The sequence below is a fragment of the Scheffersomyces stipitis genome, chromosome 4 (assembly GCF_000209165.1).
Source record: "Scheffersomyces stipitis CBS 6054 chromosome 4, complete sequence".
NCBI classification, from domain to species: Eukaryota; Fungi; Ascomycota; class Pichiomycetes; order Serinales; family Debaryomycetaceae; genus Scheffersomyces; species Scheffersomyces stipitis.
The window spans coordinates 62,757-79,209 of NC_009044.1; the positions used below are offsets into that span (position 1 = coordinate 62,757).

At 41.4% G+C, this 16,453-nt stretch overlaps 8 protein-coding genes across 8 annotated transcripts; 6 read left to right on the forward strand and 2 right to left on the reverse strand. All coding sequences in view use genetic code 12, as the record gives it.

Moving 5' to 3' along the window:
* Positions 1–82: 82 nt before the first annotated feature.
* PICST_31146 (predicted protein) lies at positions 83–1,438 on the forward strand (the record flags this gene model as incomplete). The annotated part of the gene is made up of 1 exon (XM_001383932.1): positions 83–1,438. The coding sequence occupies one exon, from the start codon at positions 83–85 to the stop codon at positions 1,436–1,438; it is 1,356 nt and encodes a 451-aa protein (XP_001383969.1).
* A 119-nt stretch (positions 1,439–1,557) lies between these two features.
* Positions 1,558–3,645, reverse strand: PICST_59466 (predicted protein; the record flags this gene model as incomplete). The annotated part of the gene is made up of 2 exons (XM_001384274.1): positions 1,558–3,165; positions 3,196–3,645. The coding sequence occupies 2 exons, from the start codon at positions 3,643–3,645 to the stop codon at positions 1,558–1,560; spliced, it is 2,058 nt and encodes a 685-aa protein (XP_001384311.2).
* A 633-nt stretch (positions 3,646–4,278) lies between these two features.
* On the reverse strand, positions 4,279–5,496 carry PICST_83421 (predicted protein; the record flags this gene model as incomplete). The annotated part of the gene is made up of 2 exons (XM_001384275.1): positions 4,279–5,276; positions 5,316–5,496. The coding sequence occupies 2 exons, from the start codon at positions 5,494–5,496 to the stop codon at positions 4,357–4,359; spliced, it is 1,101 nt and encodes a 366-aa protein (XP_001384312.2).
* Positions 5,497–6,988: 1,492 nt separating this feature from the next.
* On the forward strand, positions 6,989–8,031 carry PICST_58365 (predicted protein; the record flags this gene model as incomplete). The annotated part of the gene is made up of 3 exons (XM_001383933.1): positions 6,989–7,040; positions 7,109–7,713; positions 7,753–8,031. The coding sequence occupies 3 exons, from the start codon at positions 6,989–6,991 to the stop codon at positions 8,029–8,031; spliced, it is 936 nt and encodes a 311-aa protein (XP_001383970.2).
* Positions 8,032–8,498: 467 nt separating this feature from the next.
* On the forward strand, positions 8,499–9,593 carry MNN10 (galactosyltransferase; the record flags this gene model as incomplete). Its single annotated transcript, XM_001383934.1, has 1 exon — positions 8,499–9,593. One exon carries the CDS (start codon positions 8,499–8,501, stop codon positions 9,591–9,593), a length of 1,095 nt encoding a protein of 364 aa, XP_001383971.2.
* Positions 9,594–10,819: 1,226 nt separating this feature from the next.
* On the forward strand, positions 10,820–14,485 carry SWI1 (component of SWI/SNF global activator complex; the record flags this gene model as incomplete). The annotated part of the gene is made up of 5 exons (XM_001383935.1): positions 10,820–11,011; positions 11,078–11,391; positions 11,485–11,497; positions 11,588–12,304; positions 12,539–14,485. The coding sequence occupies 5 exons, from the start codon at positions 10,820–10,822 to the stop codon at positions 14,444–14,446; spliced, it is 3,144 nt and encodes a 1,047-aa protein (XP_001383972.2). The 3' UTR covers positions 14,447–14,485.
* Positions 14,486–15,088: 603 nt separating this feature from the next.
* On the forward strand, positions 15,089–15,742 carry PICST_58359 (predicted protein; the record flags this gene model as incomplete). Its single annotated transcript, XM_001383936.1, has 1 exon — positions 15,089–15,742. A coding segment is annotated over one exon (654 nt), but the record flags the coding sequence as incomplete, so codon positions are not given.
* A 45-nt stretch (positions 15,743–15,787) lies between these two features.
* Positions 15,788–16,444, forward strand: PICST_59125 (predicted protein; the record flags this gene model as incomplete). The annotated part of the gene is made up of 1 exon (XM_001383937.1): positions 15,788–16,444. One exon carries the CDS (start codon positions 15,788–15,790, stop codon positions 16,442–16,444), a length of 657 nt encoding a protein of 218 aa, XP_001383974.1.
* Between the last annotated feature and the right edge of the window lie 9 nt (positions 16,445–16,453).

The following is a 16,453-nucleotide window of genomic DNA, read 5'->3' on the forward strand; positions in this document are numbered from 1 at the left end:
TAACGAAACCTTATCATATTCTGTCCGATACCCAGATATTTCATAATACAATACAGTCTAGTTCAAACTATAGATAGCTAGAATGGTTGATTTCGAAGCTATAAAGCAATCGAAACCATACAAATGGGGTAAAGCCGTACTTGACTTTGCTATAGCGCAATGGTTTTTTGTGTTTTTGGCGGTTTTCATAGCGTTGGCCCATTCTTTTCCAGAGTTCGCTAAACAGGGAGGTACTATCAGAGCTGAGTACTCCATTGGTTACGGTGCTGTCGCTGTGATTTTCTTGATCTCAGGTATGTCCATGTCGTCCAAAGACTTGATGATCAATGCTCTAAACTGGAGGGCTCATTTCACAGTTCTTACCACTTCATTCTTGGTTACCAGCTCGATCATTTACGGAATTGCTACTGGAATCAAGGCTTCTCATGATGGTCAAATAGACGACTGGTTGCTTGTGGGACTTATAGTGACCCACTCGTGTCCTACAACAGTGTCGTCCAACGTTGTCATGACCAAACAGGCACATGGTAATGATATATTGACATTGTGCGAAGTCTTTGTAGGGAACATCTTGGGTGCTTTCATAACCCCTGCTCTCTTGCAATTGTACATGTCTGGAACCTGGGACTTCGGAAATCCCAGCCACCAGCCTGATGGAGATAGTACCATCACTCACTTATATGCTGAAACTATGAAGCAGTTGGGATTATCTGTATTCATTCCCCTATTCGTAGGTCAAGTCATTCAGAACGTCTTCCCCAAGCAATCAAAATGGACTTTGACGACATTCAAGTTGAACAAGGTCGGTAGTTTCATGTTATTGTTGATCATGTACCAGTCATTCTCAACAGCATTTGCTCAGGATGCGTTTACCTCTGTCAGCCATGCCTCTATCATCTTCTTGGTGTTCTTCAACATTGGAATCTATCTCTTCTTCACAGTGTTAACATACTTCTACGCCAGACCATACTTCATTAAAGCTTACTACAAAGAAGAGCCAAATGAGAACTCAACCAGATTGTATACTCTTGGTTACAAGTTCTTTAGACCTTTTTACTACAACAGAAGAGACACAGTTGCCCTTATGTTGTGTGGACCTGCCAAGACAGCTGCTTTGGGTGTGTCTCTTGTTTCTTCTCAATATGGTTCCAACAATCCAAAGTTGGGTATAATTCTTGTTCCTTTAGTGTTATACCAATCGGAACAAGTGATCTCAGCTCAAATTCTTGTGAATTTCATGAGGAAATGGATCTACGCTGGTGATGCTAAACATGCTGACGAAGAGAACCAATTGATCCAAGAACAGGATATTAATAATTCACAGGACACTACAAACGACTCTCTTGATGACAGTTCCCATAATGTTATTAGATCGACCACCTCCATCTCGGTGGATTCTCACGATCATAAGAGACCGGCTAACATAGCGACATTGTAGAAAATCGAATATGCCACTAGATCCAAGCTAACATCCGGATTATATCCTATGCATATATATTTATTTATGTACATATACTGATACAAAATGCATTTCCTTATTTATGATGAACCTTTAGATCAGAACCCAAACTCTCCTAGTTCAGTTTCTAAATTCTCTATCGTCATGTCTAACTCCCTTTTGTTCTGTTCAAGCGAACTTAGTTCTTCAAATCGTCTTGCTTTTGTAGACTCCATGATCATATTTTCTACGAGGAACTTCTGCTCATTCATGACCATGAGTTGTTCTCTGAGTTCTCTAATCTGTTTCTTGGTTAGTCTCGGCACCTCTGGTGTTTCTTCCTTGGCCCTTTCTTCCAAGGACTGCTTTAATCTCTGTTGCTCTATTTCTTTGTGTTTGTCGTTAAGTTGCTTATACCATATTAAGTTATCCTGGAGGAACATAATCGAACTCTGATAAATATTAGTGATTAGCCTAGAATCTGCTGCGAAGTCGTCTATTACAAGAAGCTTGTTGTTTTCCAGTATGAAAAACCTTCCTCGAAACTGTGTTGTTAAATTTTCGAAATCTTTTAAGAAAGTCATGATTTTTATCCTCAACCTGTTGGTATAGCTTTCTTCTTCATCAGAGGTGGTATCTATATGCTTGGCATACTTCGGAAGAAGCTGGCTTATTTGATGCTTTTGAGCCAATATTGCGTTGTAGATAAGGAATATTTCAGTTTCGTTCTGCTTGGGAGTCCTGAGATGAAGCAATTTCCAGTCGTAGAGAAGGGAGTTCTTGCAATCAACACAGCATCGAAACTTGATACTGTCTTCATGCAACAACGTTTTCAAATTGTCCTTGACTAGCCGGGAATAGTTTAGATTGTGTAATTTCTCTAATAATTTTGACAAAGGTACAACAATTGAACAGCTCTTTCTAGCTCCATACGGATCATCACATACAATGTTACCACATAATCTACAATGGTGCCTTCTGATGACTATATTAAAGCGAACGAAGCAAATTGTGCAATTGGTGGCCTCCTTGTCACTCTGCCAGTTGTCGTAGCCAATAATTTCCTTCTCTGCTTCAGACTTGGAGTCGATAAGAGTCTTTTGTATGGCACCCCATAGCGTTTTCGATTCGTTCCTCTCATGGAAACTAGTTTCAGCAAGCAAGTCAGCTAGCTTTATGAACCTCTTTTGCACTTTGACTCTGGCCAACTGCTTGTCATCTAGGAGTTCTTGCCTCTTTTTGGCGAATTGGCTAGTCAAGTCACGGCTATTGACCTGTGTTCCGACCGCTAGATCCGGTTTTGAGTAGTAACAGTCACAGCAGCACTTAGACCATGTTCCCTCGAAAGTGGAGTTGTAAACCGGCGGCTCTTTTTCGACGTCTTCGGAGTTTTTCAATTTGACTCTATATTGAGTATGTTCATTGCAGAAGAGAAGCCCACATTTCCTGCAATTTACTATGCCATTCTTGACATTTAAAGTCTTTCCACAATCCCGTATAGAACACAAAGGGGTTGTTGAAGGATGCTTCCAGTGAGTACGAGTTATGCGCTTGTGTTTTGAATAGGGACTGTTTCCAGAATTGGGTAACGGCGATGTTACTCTCGAGCTGACAGGCGATTCGCGGAATCCATCACCATTGTCGGAGAAACTGAATCCTCGTTCATCATCGAGCATATCTAGAGAGATAGTTTTTCGTTTTTGAGGAGTCTTGCGTTGATTTTCAGACTCAAAATCTGGCACAGGGTCAATTATGACTTTTCCAGAAAACCACCGTTTCACATCGTTTGTACCTAAAAGTCGCCCAACTGAGGTTCCGCCGTTGCTGAGATTATTGGCAGCATTGGAACTATCAGTTTCCATCTCTTTTTCCTGGTGAGCATCATCGATATGTTGGTTCAATTGTGATAATGTTAGCATATGCTCTGAACATATAGGACATGTGAGAGAATCAGTCTGTTTGGTCGGATCAGCAACAGGGACTTCCTCATATTGAGACAGGGGCGCTAGTGATTTAACTGCGGTATGTCTGACGGGAGTCGGACTCGCTTCGTACTGGACTGACTTGACATTGTCTGGAGTCTGTAGTGTTGAGGAGGTAGTCATGTTCAGGTTCTGAGACTTGGACATTTTCGCTATGGCTTCTGGTGATTTGAAAGGAGAACCGAGGTTCCGTCGCTGGGTAGGTCGACTATGTTGATTGGCCATGACATACCAGAATCTAGAAGGTGAGTAAACGAATTATAAATAATGGGTGTTGAAAGAAATTTATAGTAGGGATCGTATGGAGACTTATGTATGGAGATCTTAAATGGAAGTATAATCGAGTTAAATACAGGAAAGTTTAATTTGAAGGAAGAGTACTCCCCAGCTAGAACGGACCAAGCGTGAACCACAATCTTATGGACAGTTGAAAAATAAAGAAATGGATGAAAGTTATAAGAGAAGTAAACCAAGTAAATCAAAAACTAAAGCAAGAAAAAATGACCTTGCAATGTGTATTCACTGTTGGGTAAGAAGTGCAGACGGTATCTATTCTTACATTCAATCAAACCAGCTTGTCAGTTTCCTTACACGCCACTCCAGTTTTGCCCTGACAATGATTGGTCTCTATGTTTTTCATGCATTCCGAACAGTTGAACCTTAGCAGAAGAGGAAGACATTAATTTAATAGAATTGAATAAGAATTGAGGTGTGAGACGAAAGAGTTATTTGGCTGCGAATAAATGTGTAAGATTCATGATGGCAATTATCAACCGATTCTAGCAACAACCTCAACCTCATGAATGAATACCAATAAGTACATTCAATTTTCCAACATAGGTTCTACAAAAATACCTTGTAATTCTCTTTCTTCTATGCTACACTCTAGCGAGCAGACTATTATACAAAAATATATAGTACATGAAATGATCACTTCTAGGTCACTCTGACAATCACCACTGTGATGTCGTCTTCTTTACCTCCCAAGTACTTTTGACCTGTGAGCCTCGATAACTCCTGGGCAAACGCACTGGGAAAATTTGTATCTTTCGACACTTTGGCAACTTCCTTGACGAAGGTTTTGGCTACGACGTCTAATTTGTTGTTTCCATCGGAAAGTTGGTCCTTTAAGAAGATTTCGATATCCTTGGGAATCACATTGTCAGTGACCCCGTCTGTGGCAAACATGATGATATCGTCTTTCTTCAAGTCCCATTCGTACTCATCGGCTAAGCTGGGAGAATCTACAATGTAACGGCGACCCTCAAGCTGGGCTTGGCGCATGATCTGTGCGGGTATCTTAGCCAACTGGTAGGGCGTGTTGAAGTTGTGGGTCTGGAAATGAGACTCACGCACAAGCTGGTAGTCTCTAAACAAGCCACACCATGAATCTCCCAAGTTAGCCACAAGGAGCTTCTTATCTGGAGTCAAAATTCCCAAACATGCAGTTGTACCTCCGATTTCAACTTTTGGCGAAGTAGAGATCTCGTCAAATGCCTTAGACAAGAGTTCTTTGGGAGTCAATGTTTGCACGTTTTCTGCATTCTCGAATTTGTTTCTCATCGATGCACAGAGCTCTCTGGAGATAGCCAGCGAATCATAGCCTGCTTCAGACCAACCGCCAACACCATCAGCTACACCTATGGCTACGTAACCCTGAGCAGATTGCAGAGACACAAAAAGATTGTCTTCTCCCAGCGGCGATTCGAGCGCAGGACTGGGCTTGTTGTGTTTCTTCTTGAACAAGTTGGACTCCTCTCTATCCTTAGGCTGGTAGGCTACCGCGATATCGTAATGTAGCACTGAGGAAAGTGCATTGTCGTAGTTGGAGGAAGCAGAAGCAGCAGAAGCTGAGGCTGAAGATGATGTAGACGATGAAAACGACTTGGAAGAACCAGGAGTCTTAGCTGAAGACCATGAAGAGGATCCAAACGAAAACGATCTCCTGGATGCGAATCTTGGAGCAGCTGAAGCTGGTCTGGCCGAGGCAGCGACCGACCTTTTGGTGACAAACGACAAGAGCATCAGAAGAACAACTATGGCAATGTAGAAGGCTATGTGGAAGCGTCTAGCCATAAAAGGAGTCCTGGGTGTAGTGTAAATTCGCTTTGAATTCGCTTAATTTGAGAATTGGCTTGAACAGAGTATAGAAATTCAGTCCAACAGTGAGACCTGGGAACAGATGCGAAGTCAGTAGCCGTTCAGGTTATCTCCGAGATGCAAAGTATGACTAGGTAGAAAATGAAAGTGAACAAGGTGGATTGAATTTAGAAAAAAAAAAGTGGAGTTACAATAGATGAAAAGAGAATGAAAAAATGGATATTATAGTGGAAACTAAAGATGATGTAAATAGAACTGTACAGTAGCTGAAACAGAAATTAACGAAATTAACGGTCTGCAACTTAAGTATGGAGACAAAGAAAAAAAGGCAGAGGCGAGTTGGAAAAAGTGGAATAGTTCAATTATCAAAACTCCTACTAATAGACAGATACAAAAGGGTATTTTAATATGGTAGCGTCCACTTGGCCACTTGGACTACAAATAGTGACAATTAAACTGTAAGGAAACTATTGGTTCTCGCGATTAGAGGTCCTTAACTTGAAAACCGCTTCTTAACTATGAGTGTTAAGAAAATGCGAAACTGCCTGCCGACTGCAATCTACAGCAATGTCGCATTTTTGGCCCGATGTCGCACATGTCGCATCCAATCAAATCGGCTTCCACAACCGAGTGAAAATTTCCTGAATAAAACTGAATTCACAATCTTCTCAACTGTCACAACTGCCATATCCTTTCTCTGTTATCTACTACAGCCAATCACATTATGTCTACCAACTTCAACGTCTTGAGATACTCGTTCTTGGGTGCCGGTATTGTCTACGGCTTTGTCCACAGAAACAGCCTCGAATCCGCTGTAGCTGAAAAGAATGCTTCCGCTGCCTGGAAAAATGAAGAGAAATTGATCAAGCAAGCCAAGGCTGAATATGCCAAGTTGAACCCTCCCAAGAAGGCTGCTCCAGCCGCTACTGGTTCTATCAACTGGGAAGATCCTAACCTCGACTTCGGCGTCGCCATTGAGTCGTTGGTCCTGAAGTTGGATTAAGCGTCATATGGACTAAGTCACGTGGAAATGTCGAACTTAACCAATCTACAGCAATACGATGGGCAGACAACGAACTTCATGAAAGAACATGTACATGCATAACCATGTGAGTCGTTCTTGAGGTCAAATACCGCCTTCTGGTGCGTGTTTAGTTGTCTTAGATGCTCTTTTTCGTGTTGCTGATGAATGCGATTAATTCTTCTTTCCCGCCATATAAACCGTAATATATTAGAATCCTGTTCTCTTCATTCTAGAGACGTACCATCTTCTGCACATCTTATCATCGTTTACTTCGTTTCCCCTGTTCAATACACACATTGTATATATAAACTATGCTGTAGAATGGTTTAGATAGTCACGCGATATCAGTCACATGATTTAACTTACCTCGGCTTAAACAAGAATCCCCACAATTTACAGATTTTTCATCTTTATCTTTCTTTCTTTTCTACACAAACAATTGCCATGTCGCAGGTCAACGAGAGGGCTTTACCATTTGCTGATGCAGCGACGATTGGTAAGTTACTTACGCTTTTTCTCCAGATTTCCTTTCAAACCTTACAATTTTACTAACACTTTACGTAGTTCGTGCCCATCAGAAAGATGCCTATTTCGAATCATCCTACAGATCACAGCTACTGGATGTAATTCAGTTGTTCAAAGGCCAAAGATTTGTGAATACTTACCCAGAAGAAATCACCGTATTTGCCAAATCGGCCTATTTGGCTCTCACAACGTTGATAGGTGCTCGTACTTTGGGAGAAGAATATGTAGATTTGATCTATGTTAGTCGTTCAGGTAAGAGACTTCCAAAATTACTTCCCAGAATAGGATTTATCATGTCGTATGCCTTGTTGCCATACTTGGTGCTGAAGTTGGTGCGAAAGTTGAAGCCTGCTGTTGTGGATGAGTCTGGAAAGGACTCACGTAGTGTTCTCACCAAGTTCCTTTCATCGTATACTAAGGTGCTAGACTCCTTGATGAATTTGCATATCGCCATATTCTACTTCTTTGGAGAATTCTACTCCTTGTCAAAGAGAGTTTTTGGTTTGCGGTATGCTTTTGGCCATAATAGAAATGCTAACAACTTGAACAGGGCAGGAAACTACTCTCTTTTGGGTGCTATCATTCTTCTACAATTCGCTGTTAAGGGGCTTATTAAACTCAAAACAATCAATGATGACAAGAGGGTCAAGTCGTCGAAACTGGATTCTATCGAAAAGCCTCAGAATCCACAACAGATTACAGAAATCGACACTTTACGTGAAGTCAACGAAGATTACGGAGACAAGTTCGTTATAGACTTGTCCAATCCTCTGCATTTACCATACCTTCCAGAAGGATCCAGAGCTTGCATGCTATGTCTTTCACCCATGACAAATCCAGCTGCTGCTAACTGTGGCCATATGTTCTGCTGGGATTGTATAGTGGGCTGGATCCGGGAACATCCGGAATGTCCTTTGTGTAGACAGCTGTGTTTGGAACAGAACTTGTTGCCTCTAAGGTGATGTATTTATTCAACGAATATACGAGCTATAATTTAAGAAAAGATGTACTCTATTAGGTATATCTACTAATATATCCATCGCTCTGCTAGTTTTCTCTTTGACATTTCAAACTAGGTTTTTTTTATTTTCAAGTAAAATCAACCAATTTAACCTCAATACTGATTTAATTGGAGAAGCTACCCTTTTCATCTAATAATGCTTTCTTCTATTAGTAGCAGAGCACTATGGGCACTATGTCCTCTGTGAAATCCGCATACAGTATTGTATTGATTTTGGGTGCCTGGCACATGATTGCACACGTGAATATACACAACTGCCACCAAACACTGTTTGCATTTAATTTCAGTTCACAGATTAAAAAAGATGAAGCCATTTTTTTTCGTAGTTACAACAAACAGGTTGCGAAAATCCACAGGGACTTTGGCATAAGTTCACGGTCCGTATAGTTTAAAATCATCCATACCGCAATGTCAAATCAGCGGTTTTCGTTACCGTACTCGAAGGGAGATGGAGATTTGGAAAATACCAGTGGAAACACTCATAATTATGATGGAGACGATGACAACAACAAGACGTTTAAACCTCGTCAGAAAAATGCATTTTACCGGATCTCAGGCACGTTAAGTGGGTTTGAAGCACGTATCACTAATTTTTGCATTGCTCACAAGAAGATCACCTTGGCTTTAGTGACGTTGGTCTTTTTGCTGTTTTTCACATCCATACCATTCGTTCCTCACTGGCTGGTTTCGAGTCCGAAAGTGGTGATAATTTTGGCTGCTAACGAGGGAGGTGGTGTTCTCAAGTGGAAATCGCCACAGGAATGGTCGGTCGAGAGATCGTCAATTGCCAACAAAAAGAACTACGCTAAGACTCATGGCTATGGCTTAACCATTAAGGACATGACTATCAAGAAGCGTTACTCTCACGAATGGAGAGAACTGTGGGAAAAAGTTGACATCATGAAACAAACAATGAGACAGTTTCCTGATACAGAATGGTTCTGGTGGTTAGATTTGCACACTTATATCATGGAGCCTCAGATTCTGTTGGAAGAGCATTTCTTAAACAACTTGGAAAATGCCACCTACAGAACGTTGGAGAAGTTCAACCCTTTGGGTTTAGCTACAGACATTCCTTACGTAGACTACACTCAGCCTATCGATATGATCATCACTCAGGACTGTGGTGGGTTCAACTTGGGTTCGTTCTTAATGAGAAGATCTTCGTGGACTGAGATGTTGCTTGACATCTGGTGGGACCCAGCTATGTACGAAGAGATGCACATGCAGTGGGAACACAAGGAGCAAGATGCGTTGGAGACTTTGTATCTGAGCCAGGCATGGATACGAGAACGTGTAGGTTTCTTGCCTTTGCGTTCTATCAATGCATTTCCTCCAGGAGCCTGTTCAGATCAAGCCAATGATCCGCAGTTCTTCTTCAAGGACCATGACTTTGTCATCAATATGGCCGGATGCGAGTGGGGCCGTGATTGCTGGGGCGAAATGGAGCACTACAAGGCTTTGTCGAAGAAGTTGCACAATAGATGGTGGAAGTTCTGGTAGGCTCTGTATTATAGATATGTATAGAGAATAGACCCAGCATGGAGATTTTTGTGTAGAGAAGGGGTAAAGATGATGCGTACTTTGAAATTTTGTCAATATTGTCATTGGGACCATGACTTAGTGAAGTCTGACCTGATATGCGACCTCTCTCATGTTCATCTTCCAATTTTTCACAGCCATTTTACAGTTTAATGTAGGTGCTCTCCACATATTTACACCGCAGGTGAGCAAGAACAAAGCCATGTCAATAGTACTACTGTATTCCTAATATATATAGCGTCCAGTCTTCGATCCTAGTGTGCGCTTCAGCCAGCCGTAAAATGAGTGACAATGGCTGTCTAACATACAAAATTGGACCGCTTTGACTTTTCCTCCTTTAGATATCCAATGCACTAATTATCCGAGGCATATCTGTGTAAACGAGTTGCAAAAATATGGGGTATATATGGTTCCAAAATTTTTGCATCTTTCGCAAAAGAAAGACCAAAATGGTTAAATTCAATGCAAGATAAAAATGAATTGACGTCAACAATAGCATTTGAGAATTAAAACAAAAGCCTATATTTGAAAATATACATGATCACTCCTGATATTCACCCAAGGTACCATGCCAATGAACCAGCAGATAATTGATTGTAGTTCAACAATGGGCCAGCTAAGTGCTTTTTATGATTGCAAATTTAAAAAATAAACTGGTATTGATAAATCTCAGGCACAATTAATTTCCTGCAGCAACTCTATTCAAGATATCACAGGTAGATTTGACTACATTTTAGGGCTACGTATGGATATTTTTTGATTCAATTTTTGCACCCAAGCATAAATCAAAGAACTGAAAAGTGTAGATTTATGGAGGACAAGAACATGTTTGTCACTGAACTAATTACTCTCCCACTTCAGTGGTTGATCCAGAAGAAGTTTTCATTGGAATTCGCATCGTACTCTGTTCATCCAACAGATATGTTTGAAATAAAGATTTGTTACTGAGATTCTAAACTACTCTAAAAGTAGTAGTTGCTTCAAGAAAGGTATAACAACTCTTTTTGACTTTCACTGAAGTCGTTTACTTAACATTGCACTCACAAATGCTCTAGTAGTTAAGCTCGCTAAGGCTCGAAAAGTTATTCTCAGAGTCGTGCACAGTTCAAACACACAAGCATAATACAGTTCAGTACTTCAGTGAATTCTACAACCTCCACTTTTCTTTCTTCACCATCAAGCGCATCATGTCCGACAACTTCTGGTTCAATGACTCGGCATTTCCTGCCAAGGATGACTTCTTGTCCAACATCTTTGACCAACCAAAAGATGGCATGGAAGGTAATAGTAGCGGAAACCTCAGTAGCAATAATAACAATGTCAATAATAGCAACATGAACACCAACAACAATCTCAGTGGTCTTAGTAATGCTGGCAATGTTCCCAACAGCAATGGAAATGGTGGTCCAGGTGATTTCAACCTCAACCAGCTTCTTGGAAACCAGCAACAGATGTACGTGAGAAACCAGCAGAACCAGCCCAACCAACAGGTTCAGAACCAAAACCAAAACCAAAGTCAAAACTTCCAGCAGAATCAGACCATGGACCAGAATAAGCAGGACCAGTTTATGAGAATGAGACAGCAGATAATGCAACAACAAATGATCCAGCAGAAACAACAACAGCAACAACAGCAACAGCAACAGCAACAGCAACAGCAACAGCAACAGCAACAGCAACAGAGCCAACAGCCCCACCAGCTGCAAAACTTCAACTTGATGCTGAACACTTCGTCCAGTTCTGCCAATGCAGCTGCTGCGTTGAGGATGAAGAATATGGAGATTCAAGACCAGGCTTCTACTGCATCCAGATCTCAGATTCCTACACCAATAGCCCAACAAGGAACGCCAAGCATGGGCCACAATGTTCCCCATGGCCAACAACCTCAGTTGAGTCAACACAGTTCGTTTACTGGAACTCCTGTCAACAATATGATGTCACCACAGGTATCGCAGCCTCAACAGCAACCTCCTCCTCCACAAGCTCAAAACAGACCTTCTCAAGCTCAATTCCAGATTCAGATCGAGATCTTCCTCACCACGTTGTACGACTATATGTCTCGTAGGGGCACACCTATAGTTCAACCTCCTATGGTGAATAACAAGAAGGTGAACTTATTTTTCTTCCATCTTATGTCGCAGAAAATGGGAGGTCCGCAGCTGCTTTTGAAATGGATCCATCAGCCAGTTAACCCTCAACATCCGCAGAGCCCTTGGCTCCTCTTTGGTCAGCGTTCGGGCTTATACGATGGAATTAATCCGCATGATACTCAAGCCAGAGAAAGGATTGACAGAGACATAGCTAATTGTTACAACAACTTCTTGTTTCCCTATGAACAATACCTCAGTACCCCTGATGGAAGCAGGGATATCCAACAGAGAAAGTTGCAATTTCAAAAACAAATTCTCTACAGATTCCAGCAACAGCAGCAGCTTCAGCAACAACAGTCTACTCTGTCACCAAATATGTCCCCTCCACAGGCTTCTATTCAATCGCCTGCTATAGTCAATGTTCCCACACCTGCTATTTCACAACAGAGTCCAGTTTTGAGCCAGGCTCCAACACCACAGCAGAGAAAACTTTCTAGAGTCAGCAATCCTTCGAACCAGAACTCACCTAACTTTGCAAAATCTCCATATTTGCAGAACCAGCAGATTTCTCGCTCTGGAAGCGTAGGTCAGTCTCAACTTAGTGGACACCCTCAAGGTCCAATCCAACAGCAAGCGCTTGCACAAACGCCTGGTCAAATTCCACAACCACCACAGCCTCAGCAGCAGCAGCAGTTCTACCAGCCAAGACCAGGGCAAGCACAACAGCAGAAACCACCAGTCCAGAGCTCAGCACAACCACAAAACAAAGCCAGACCTCAACAGCTTCCGCAGAATACTCAGATGCAACAAGCCCAGGCTGCTAGAACACCAAGCCAGATTTCGTCTCCTTCGGAAGCTAAAAGATCTGCTCCAGTTCAACCTAAGTCAGAGAAAGAGGAAGAGGGCGCCAGCATTATTAGAAACTATATTCCTTACAACAAGATTGTAGACACCCATGGAGGTATCCCTATCAAGGAATTGTCACAGGTAGCTAGTGAGATTGAGATTACAAAGTCTGTATATTTGTTTGCACCTGAATTGGGTTCTATAAACTTGCATGCTCTTGTCATGGGACTCAAGAATTATTCAAGTGCCAACAGCGGAGAGGTATTCAACTCTTTGAACTCTCTTCTTGTTACAACTTCAGATGTCAACTACACCTTCAGAATAGAAGATTGTATGGAATTGTTAGAAGCCATATCTGCTCTAGGATTGAAGATTTTGAATAACATCATTACTTCCAATACTGGGGCACAAGATCCATTTGTTAACAAGGATGTCAGAAAAGCACCTACAAATAACAACATCGATGCCATATTTGAGAAATATGCAGGGAAAAGTACTGAGTTTGCTAACGAAGACCTTAGATTTGTTGTTAATTCGTTGACAGGTGAATTAATCGAAGAAGAAGATACTGATATGGATCTCGACGATTTGTTCACCGTCGAAGAGAACAACAGCGACATTTCTCTGGTCTCAACAGCAGATACAGAAAACTCCGAATACCACTTCAATTTGCCTGATTATACGTCGGTCCTCCTTGAATTTAAAAATGAAAACAAACATCACTTCAGTAAGATCCAAACCAAGAGTGCAGTGGACGAACAAATAATGTTGGTTGATCAGTTGATTACTGTCACCATGATTCTTAGAAACATCTCATTTGCTGATTTCAACAAATATGCCATGGCATCCAATGGCTCCTTGAAAGACCTCTTGTTTGCCATTATCAAGAATGTGGGATTATACCAGGACAAGTTTGTTTTCAATAGGAAGAGACTTTGTTTGTTAAAGGATTGTCTTTTAATCTTAGAAAATATTTCATTTTTCACTGAATTGAGAAGCTTGGAAGAAGCATTCTTGGCCTTTGCCTTAGTTAGTTCCTTTGGTGATAAATTGTCTGACCAAGATTATCAAGTTAAGCAAATCAACTTGGAGCATCACTCGTACTTGCCATTTGGTATTGATGCGTTTACGAAATTGATGGTTAGGGAGCCTTACAACCGCTCTTTGATCCAGGCCGTTTTGACGGAAACGTTGACTATTAGTTCTTCAGCTGCCTATGCTAATGCCAAACCATTTGTAGTTAATAGCAAGGACCAAGAAGAAACCAGAAAGTTGATCAACTCCTATTTACATGAGAATAATGCTACTGAAAGAAAAGGAAAATTGTTGACTAGAGCTTTCCAATTGTACATGAGCATAGTTCCATTCGACGCCAACAGTTTTGAATTCTCCAAGTTTATTTTCACTAGAGCTCCTACTTTGTCTCAAACACTATTCGGAGTAAAGTTGCTTATCGATATGGCGCCTATCGAAGACCTTAGCTTGAGCATCAACAAAACGACTCTTTACTGGCTCTTCACGAATAAGGAAGTGATTTTGGCAAATTTGTCCAGGGTGTCAATGGCATTAGTTTCCGAAACAGGAAAGTTTGCTAGAGAGTCAAATGAGTACAAGATCTTGATATTGGTGTTATCTAAAGCGCTTATTTTAATCAATTCGTTGGTATGCAATGTTATTACTGCACGGGAAGTTTTGACTACAATGGAAGATCCTGAAATATCCAAGGAAATAGAGTCTTTGGGCGAATATTCGAGAATTATGCCTGACGCCAACCTGGCCTTTGACACATTTATGTCACCAGCTACTGATGCACACTTGAGCAGAGAAGTCGTGCGTCTTGTTCGCTCTTTGAGAGAATTGTTTGACCAACAGTATTAGGTCTGTAATACTATGTAATATAAATGCACGGAACACAAGAAGTTGAAGTCATTCAGTGTGGATCAGGAGACGTAGAGAGGGGTAGAGACAAGCAGACTGAGGTGTAGAGAAATAGACAGAGGTACAAAGATGTAGAAAGATGTGCATAGAAGATAGGGATATCTACAACAAAATTGAAGTCATAGATGCTAACTTGGTCTAGATGGTGATAATAAAACAGGGATTTGATATCCAAATCACACCTCATAGCTTGATTGGGTGAAAGAAAACCTACTCAGTTCACAGGCAGGGCCCTAAATGGAAAAGATAGCATGGATGGAGATAGCGTCGTGAACCGTTGTACCGGAACATTTGTCATTTTATCCGAACTAGGAGCAAGGAACCTTCTTGATGATAATTCCGCATTTTATCTGTGGACCTCCATTCCTTTTTGGGACAAGCTATCCAAAAAATATTGATCCAGCAGTGCGATAAGCACAGCTGCAAAAATTATATAAAGAGAGGAAAACAGCCAATAGGCAGCGTATTAAAGAAGCTTATTACAATACAACCACTGGATATAAATCTATTAATTTCCAAAGTTTGGAAAGAAATCTTCATTTTCCTCTGACCTCATACTATTTTACTGCTCGATCTTTCACCATGGCTACCGCTACTGTTGCTAAGATGCCCTCGGCTCCTCCTACGGAAACCACCACAGGTCCACTTTTGGCTGGCGAGCACACATTGCCCGCTTCTTGGTGGACAAGTGAAAGCATTTTTGACTTGGAAAAGAGAGCCATTTTTAACAAGTCGTGGATGTTTTGCACTCATGCTTCCAGATTCCAGAAGGCTGGAGACTATTACTCTTACACTGTTGCTGGGATCAACTTTTTCATAATCAAATCCAAGGTCGACGGCAAGTTGAAGGCATTCCACAATGTCTGCAGACACAGAGCATATCCTGTAGTCAGAAAGGAGAAGGGTTCTTCCATTGTTTTGGGTTGTAAATATCATGGATGGAGTTACGACACTGATGGCAAGTTGAGAAAGGCACCTCATTTCGACAATGTGGAAGGTTTTGAAAAGGAAGAAAACTCGTTGTTTCCAATCAAAACTCACACTACAGATCAGGGTCTTGTTTTCATCAACTTCGACAACGACGAATCTGAAGATTTCATACCTTTCGATAAATGGTTTGAAGGTCTTAACGTTGAACTCAACGAATTTGATTTCGGCGACTACGAATACCACATGTCCTACGAGTTAGACGGTCAATTTAACTGGAAGACTCTTATGGATGGCTACCAAGAATGTTACCATTGCCCAACTGCTCATCCTGGTTTGAGCACAGCCTTCAAGATGGAAACATACAAAGTTGTTCCAAAGAGTAGATACTGCCGTCATTACGCCGAGGTTGTTAAAGAAGAAGTGGCTATTGAAGAAGACAACAATGATGCCGATGAAGAATCTTCGTGGTTCGGTTTTGGTAAGAAAAAGACTGCTCCTCAAAAACCATTGGAGAAGAAGAAAAACCCCGGAGGAGAATTCAACGGTTTGTGGGTTTACTTATTCCCAAGCAATGGTGTCAACTGTTACTCCCCTGCTTGGTACTCTATCAGAGTGTTGCCTCAGAGTGCTAACCACACAATCTTGCAATATGACATATACACGAAGAAGGGGTTAGAAGATGCTGCGAAGAAAGAATTTGTGGATTTCTTGCAATTGGTCGAACTCGAGGACTTCAACTTATGCCAATTGACCCAGAAGAACCTTATGGAAGGAATCTACTCTTCTGGTTATTTGCACCCAACCAAGGAAAGAGGGGTGTTGTACTACCAAGGCGTAGTCAGAGATATGGTAAAGAAACACTTTGCTCTTGAAGCTGCTGCTGGAAAGCCTATCAACCCAGCGTTCGTGGGACGTAATCAAAAGAACGAGGAGATTGAGGAGTTGGAAGCAATCTGTAATTCTCTTGAATGTAGTTCTGGTAACTCCAGCAAGGAATTTGAATGGTAGATTAGATAT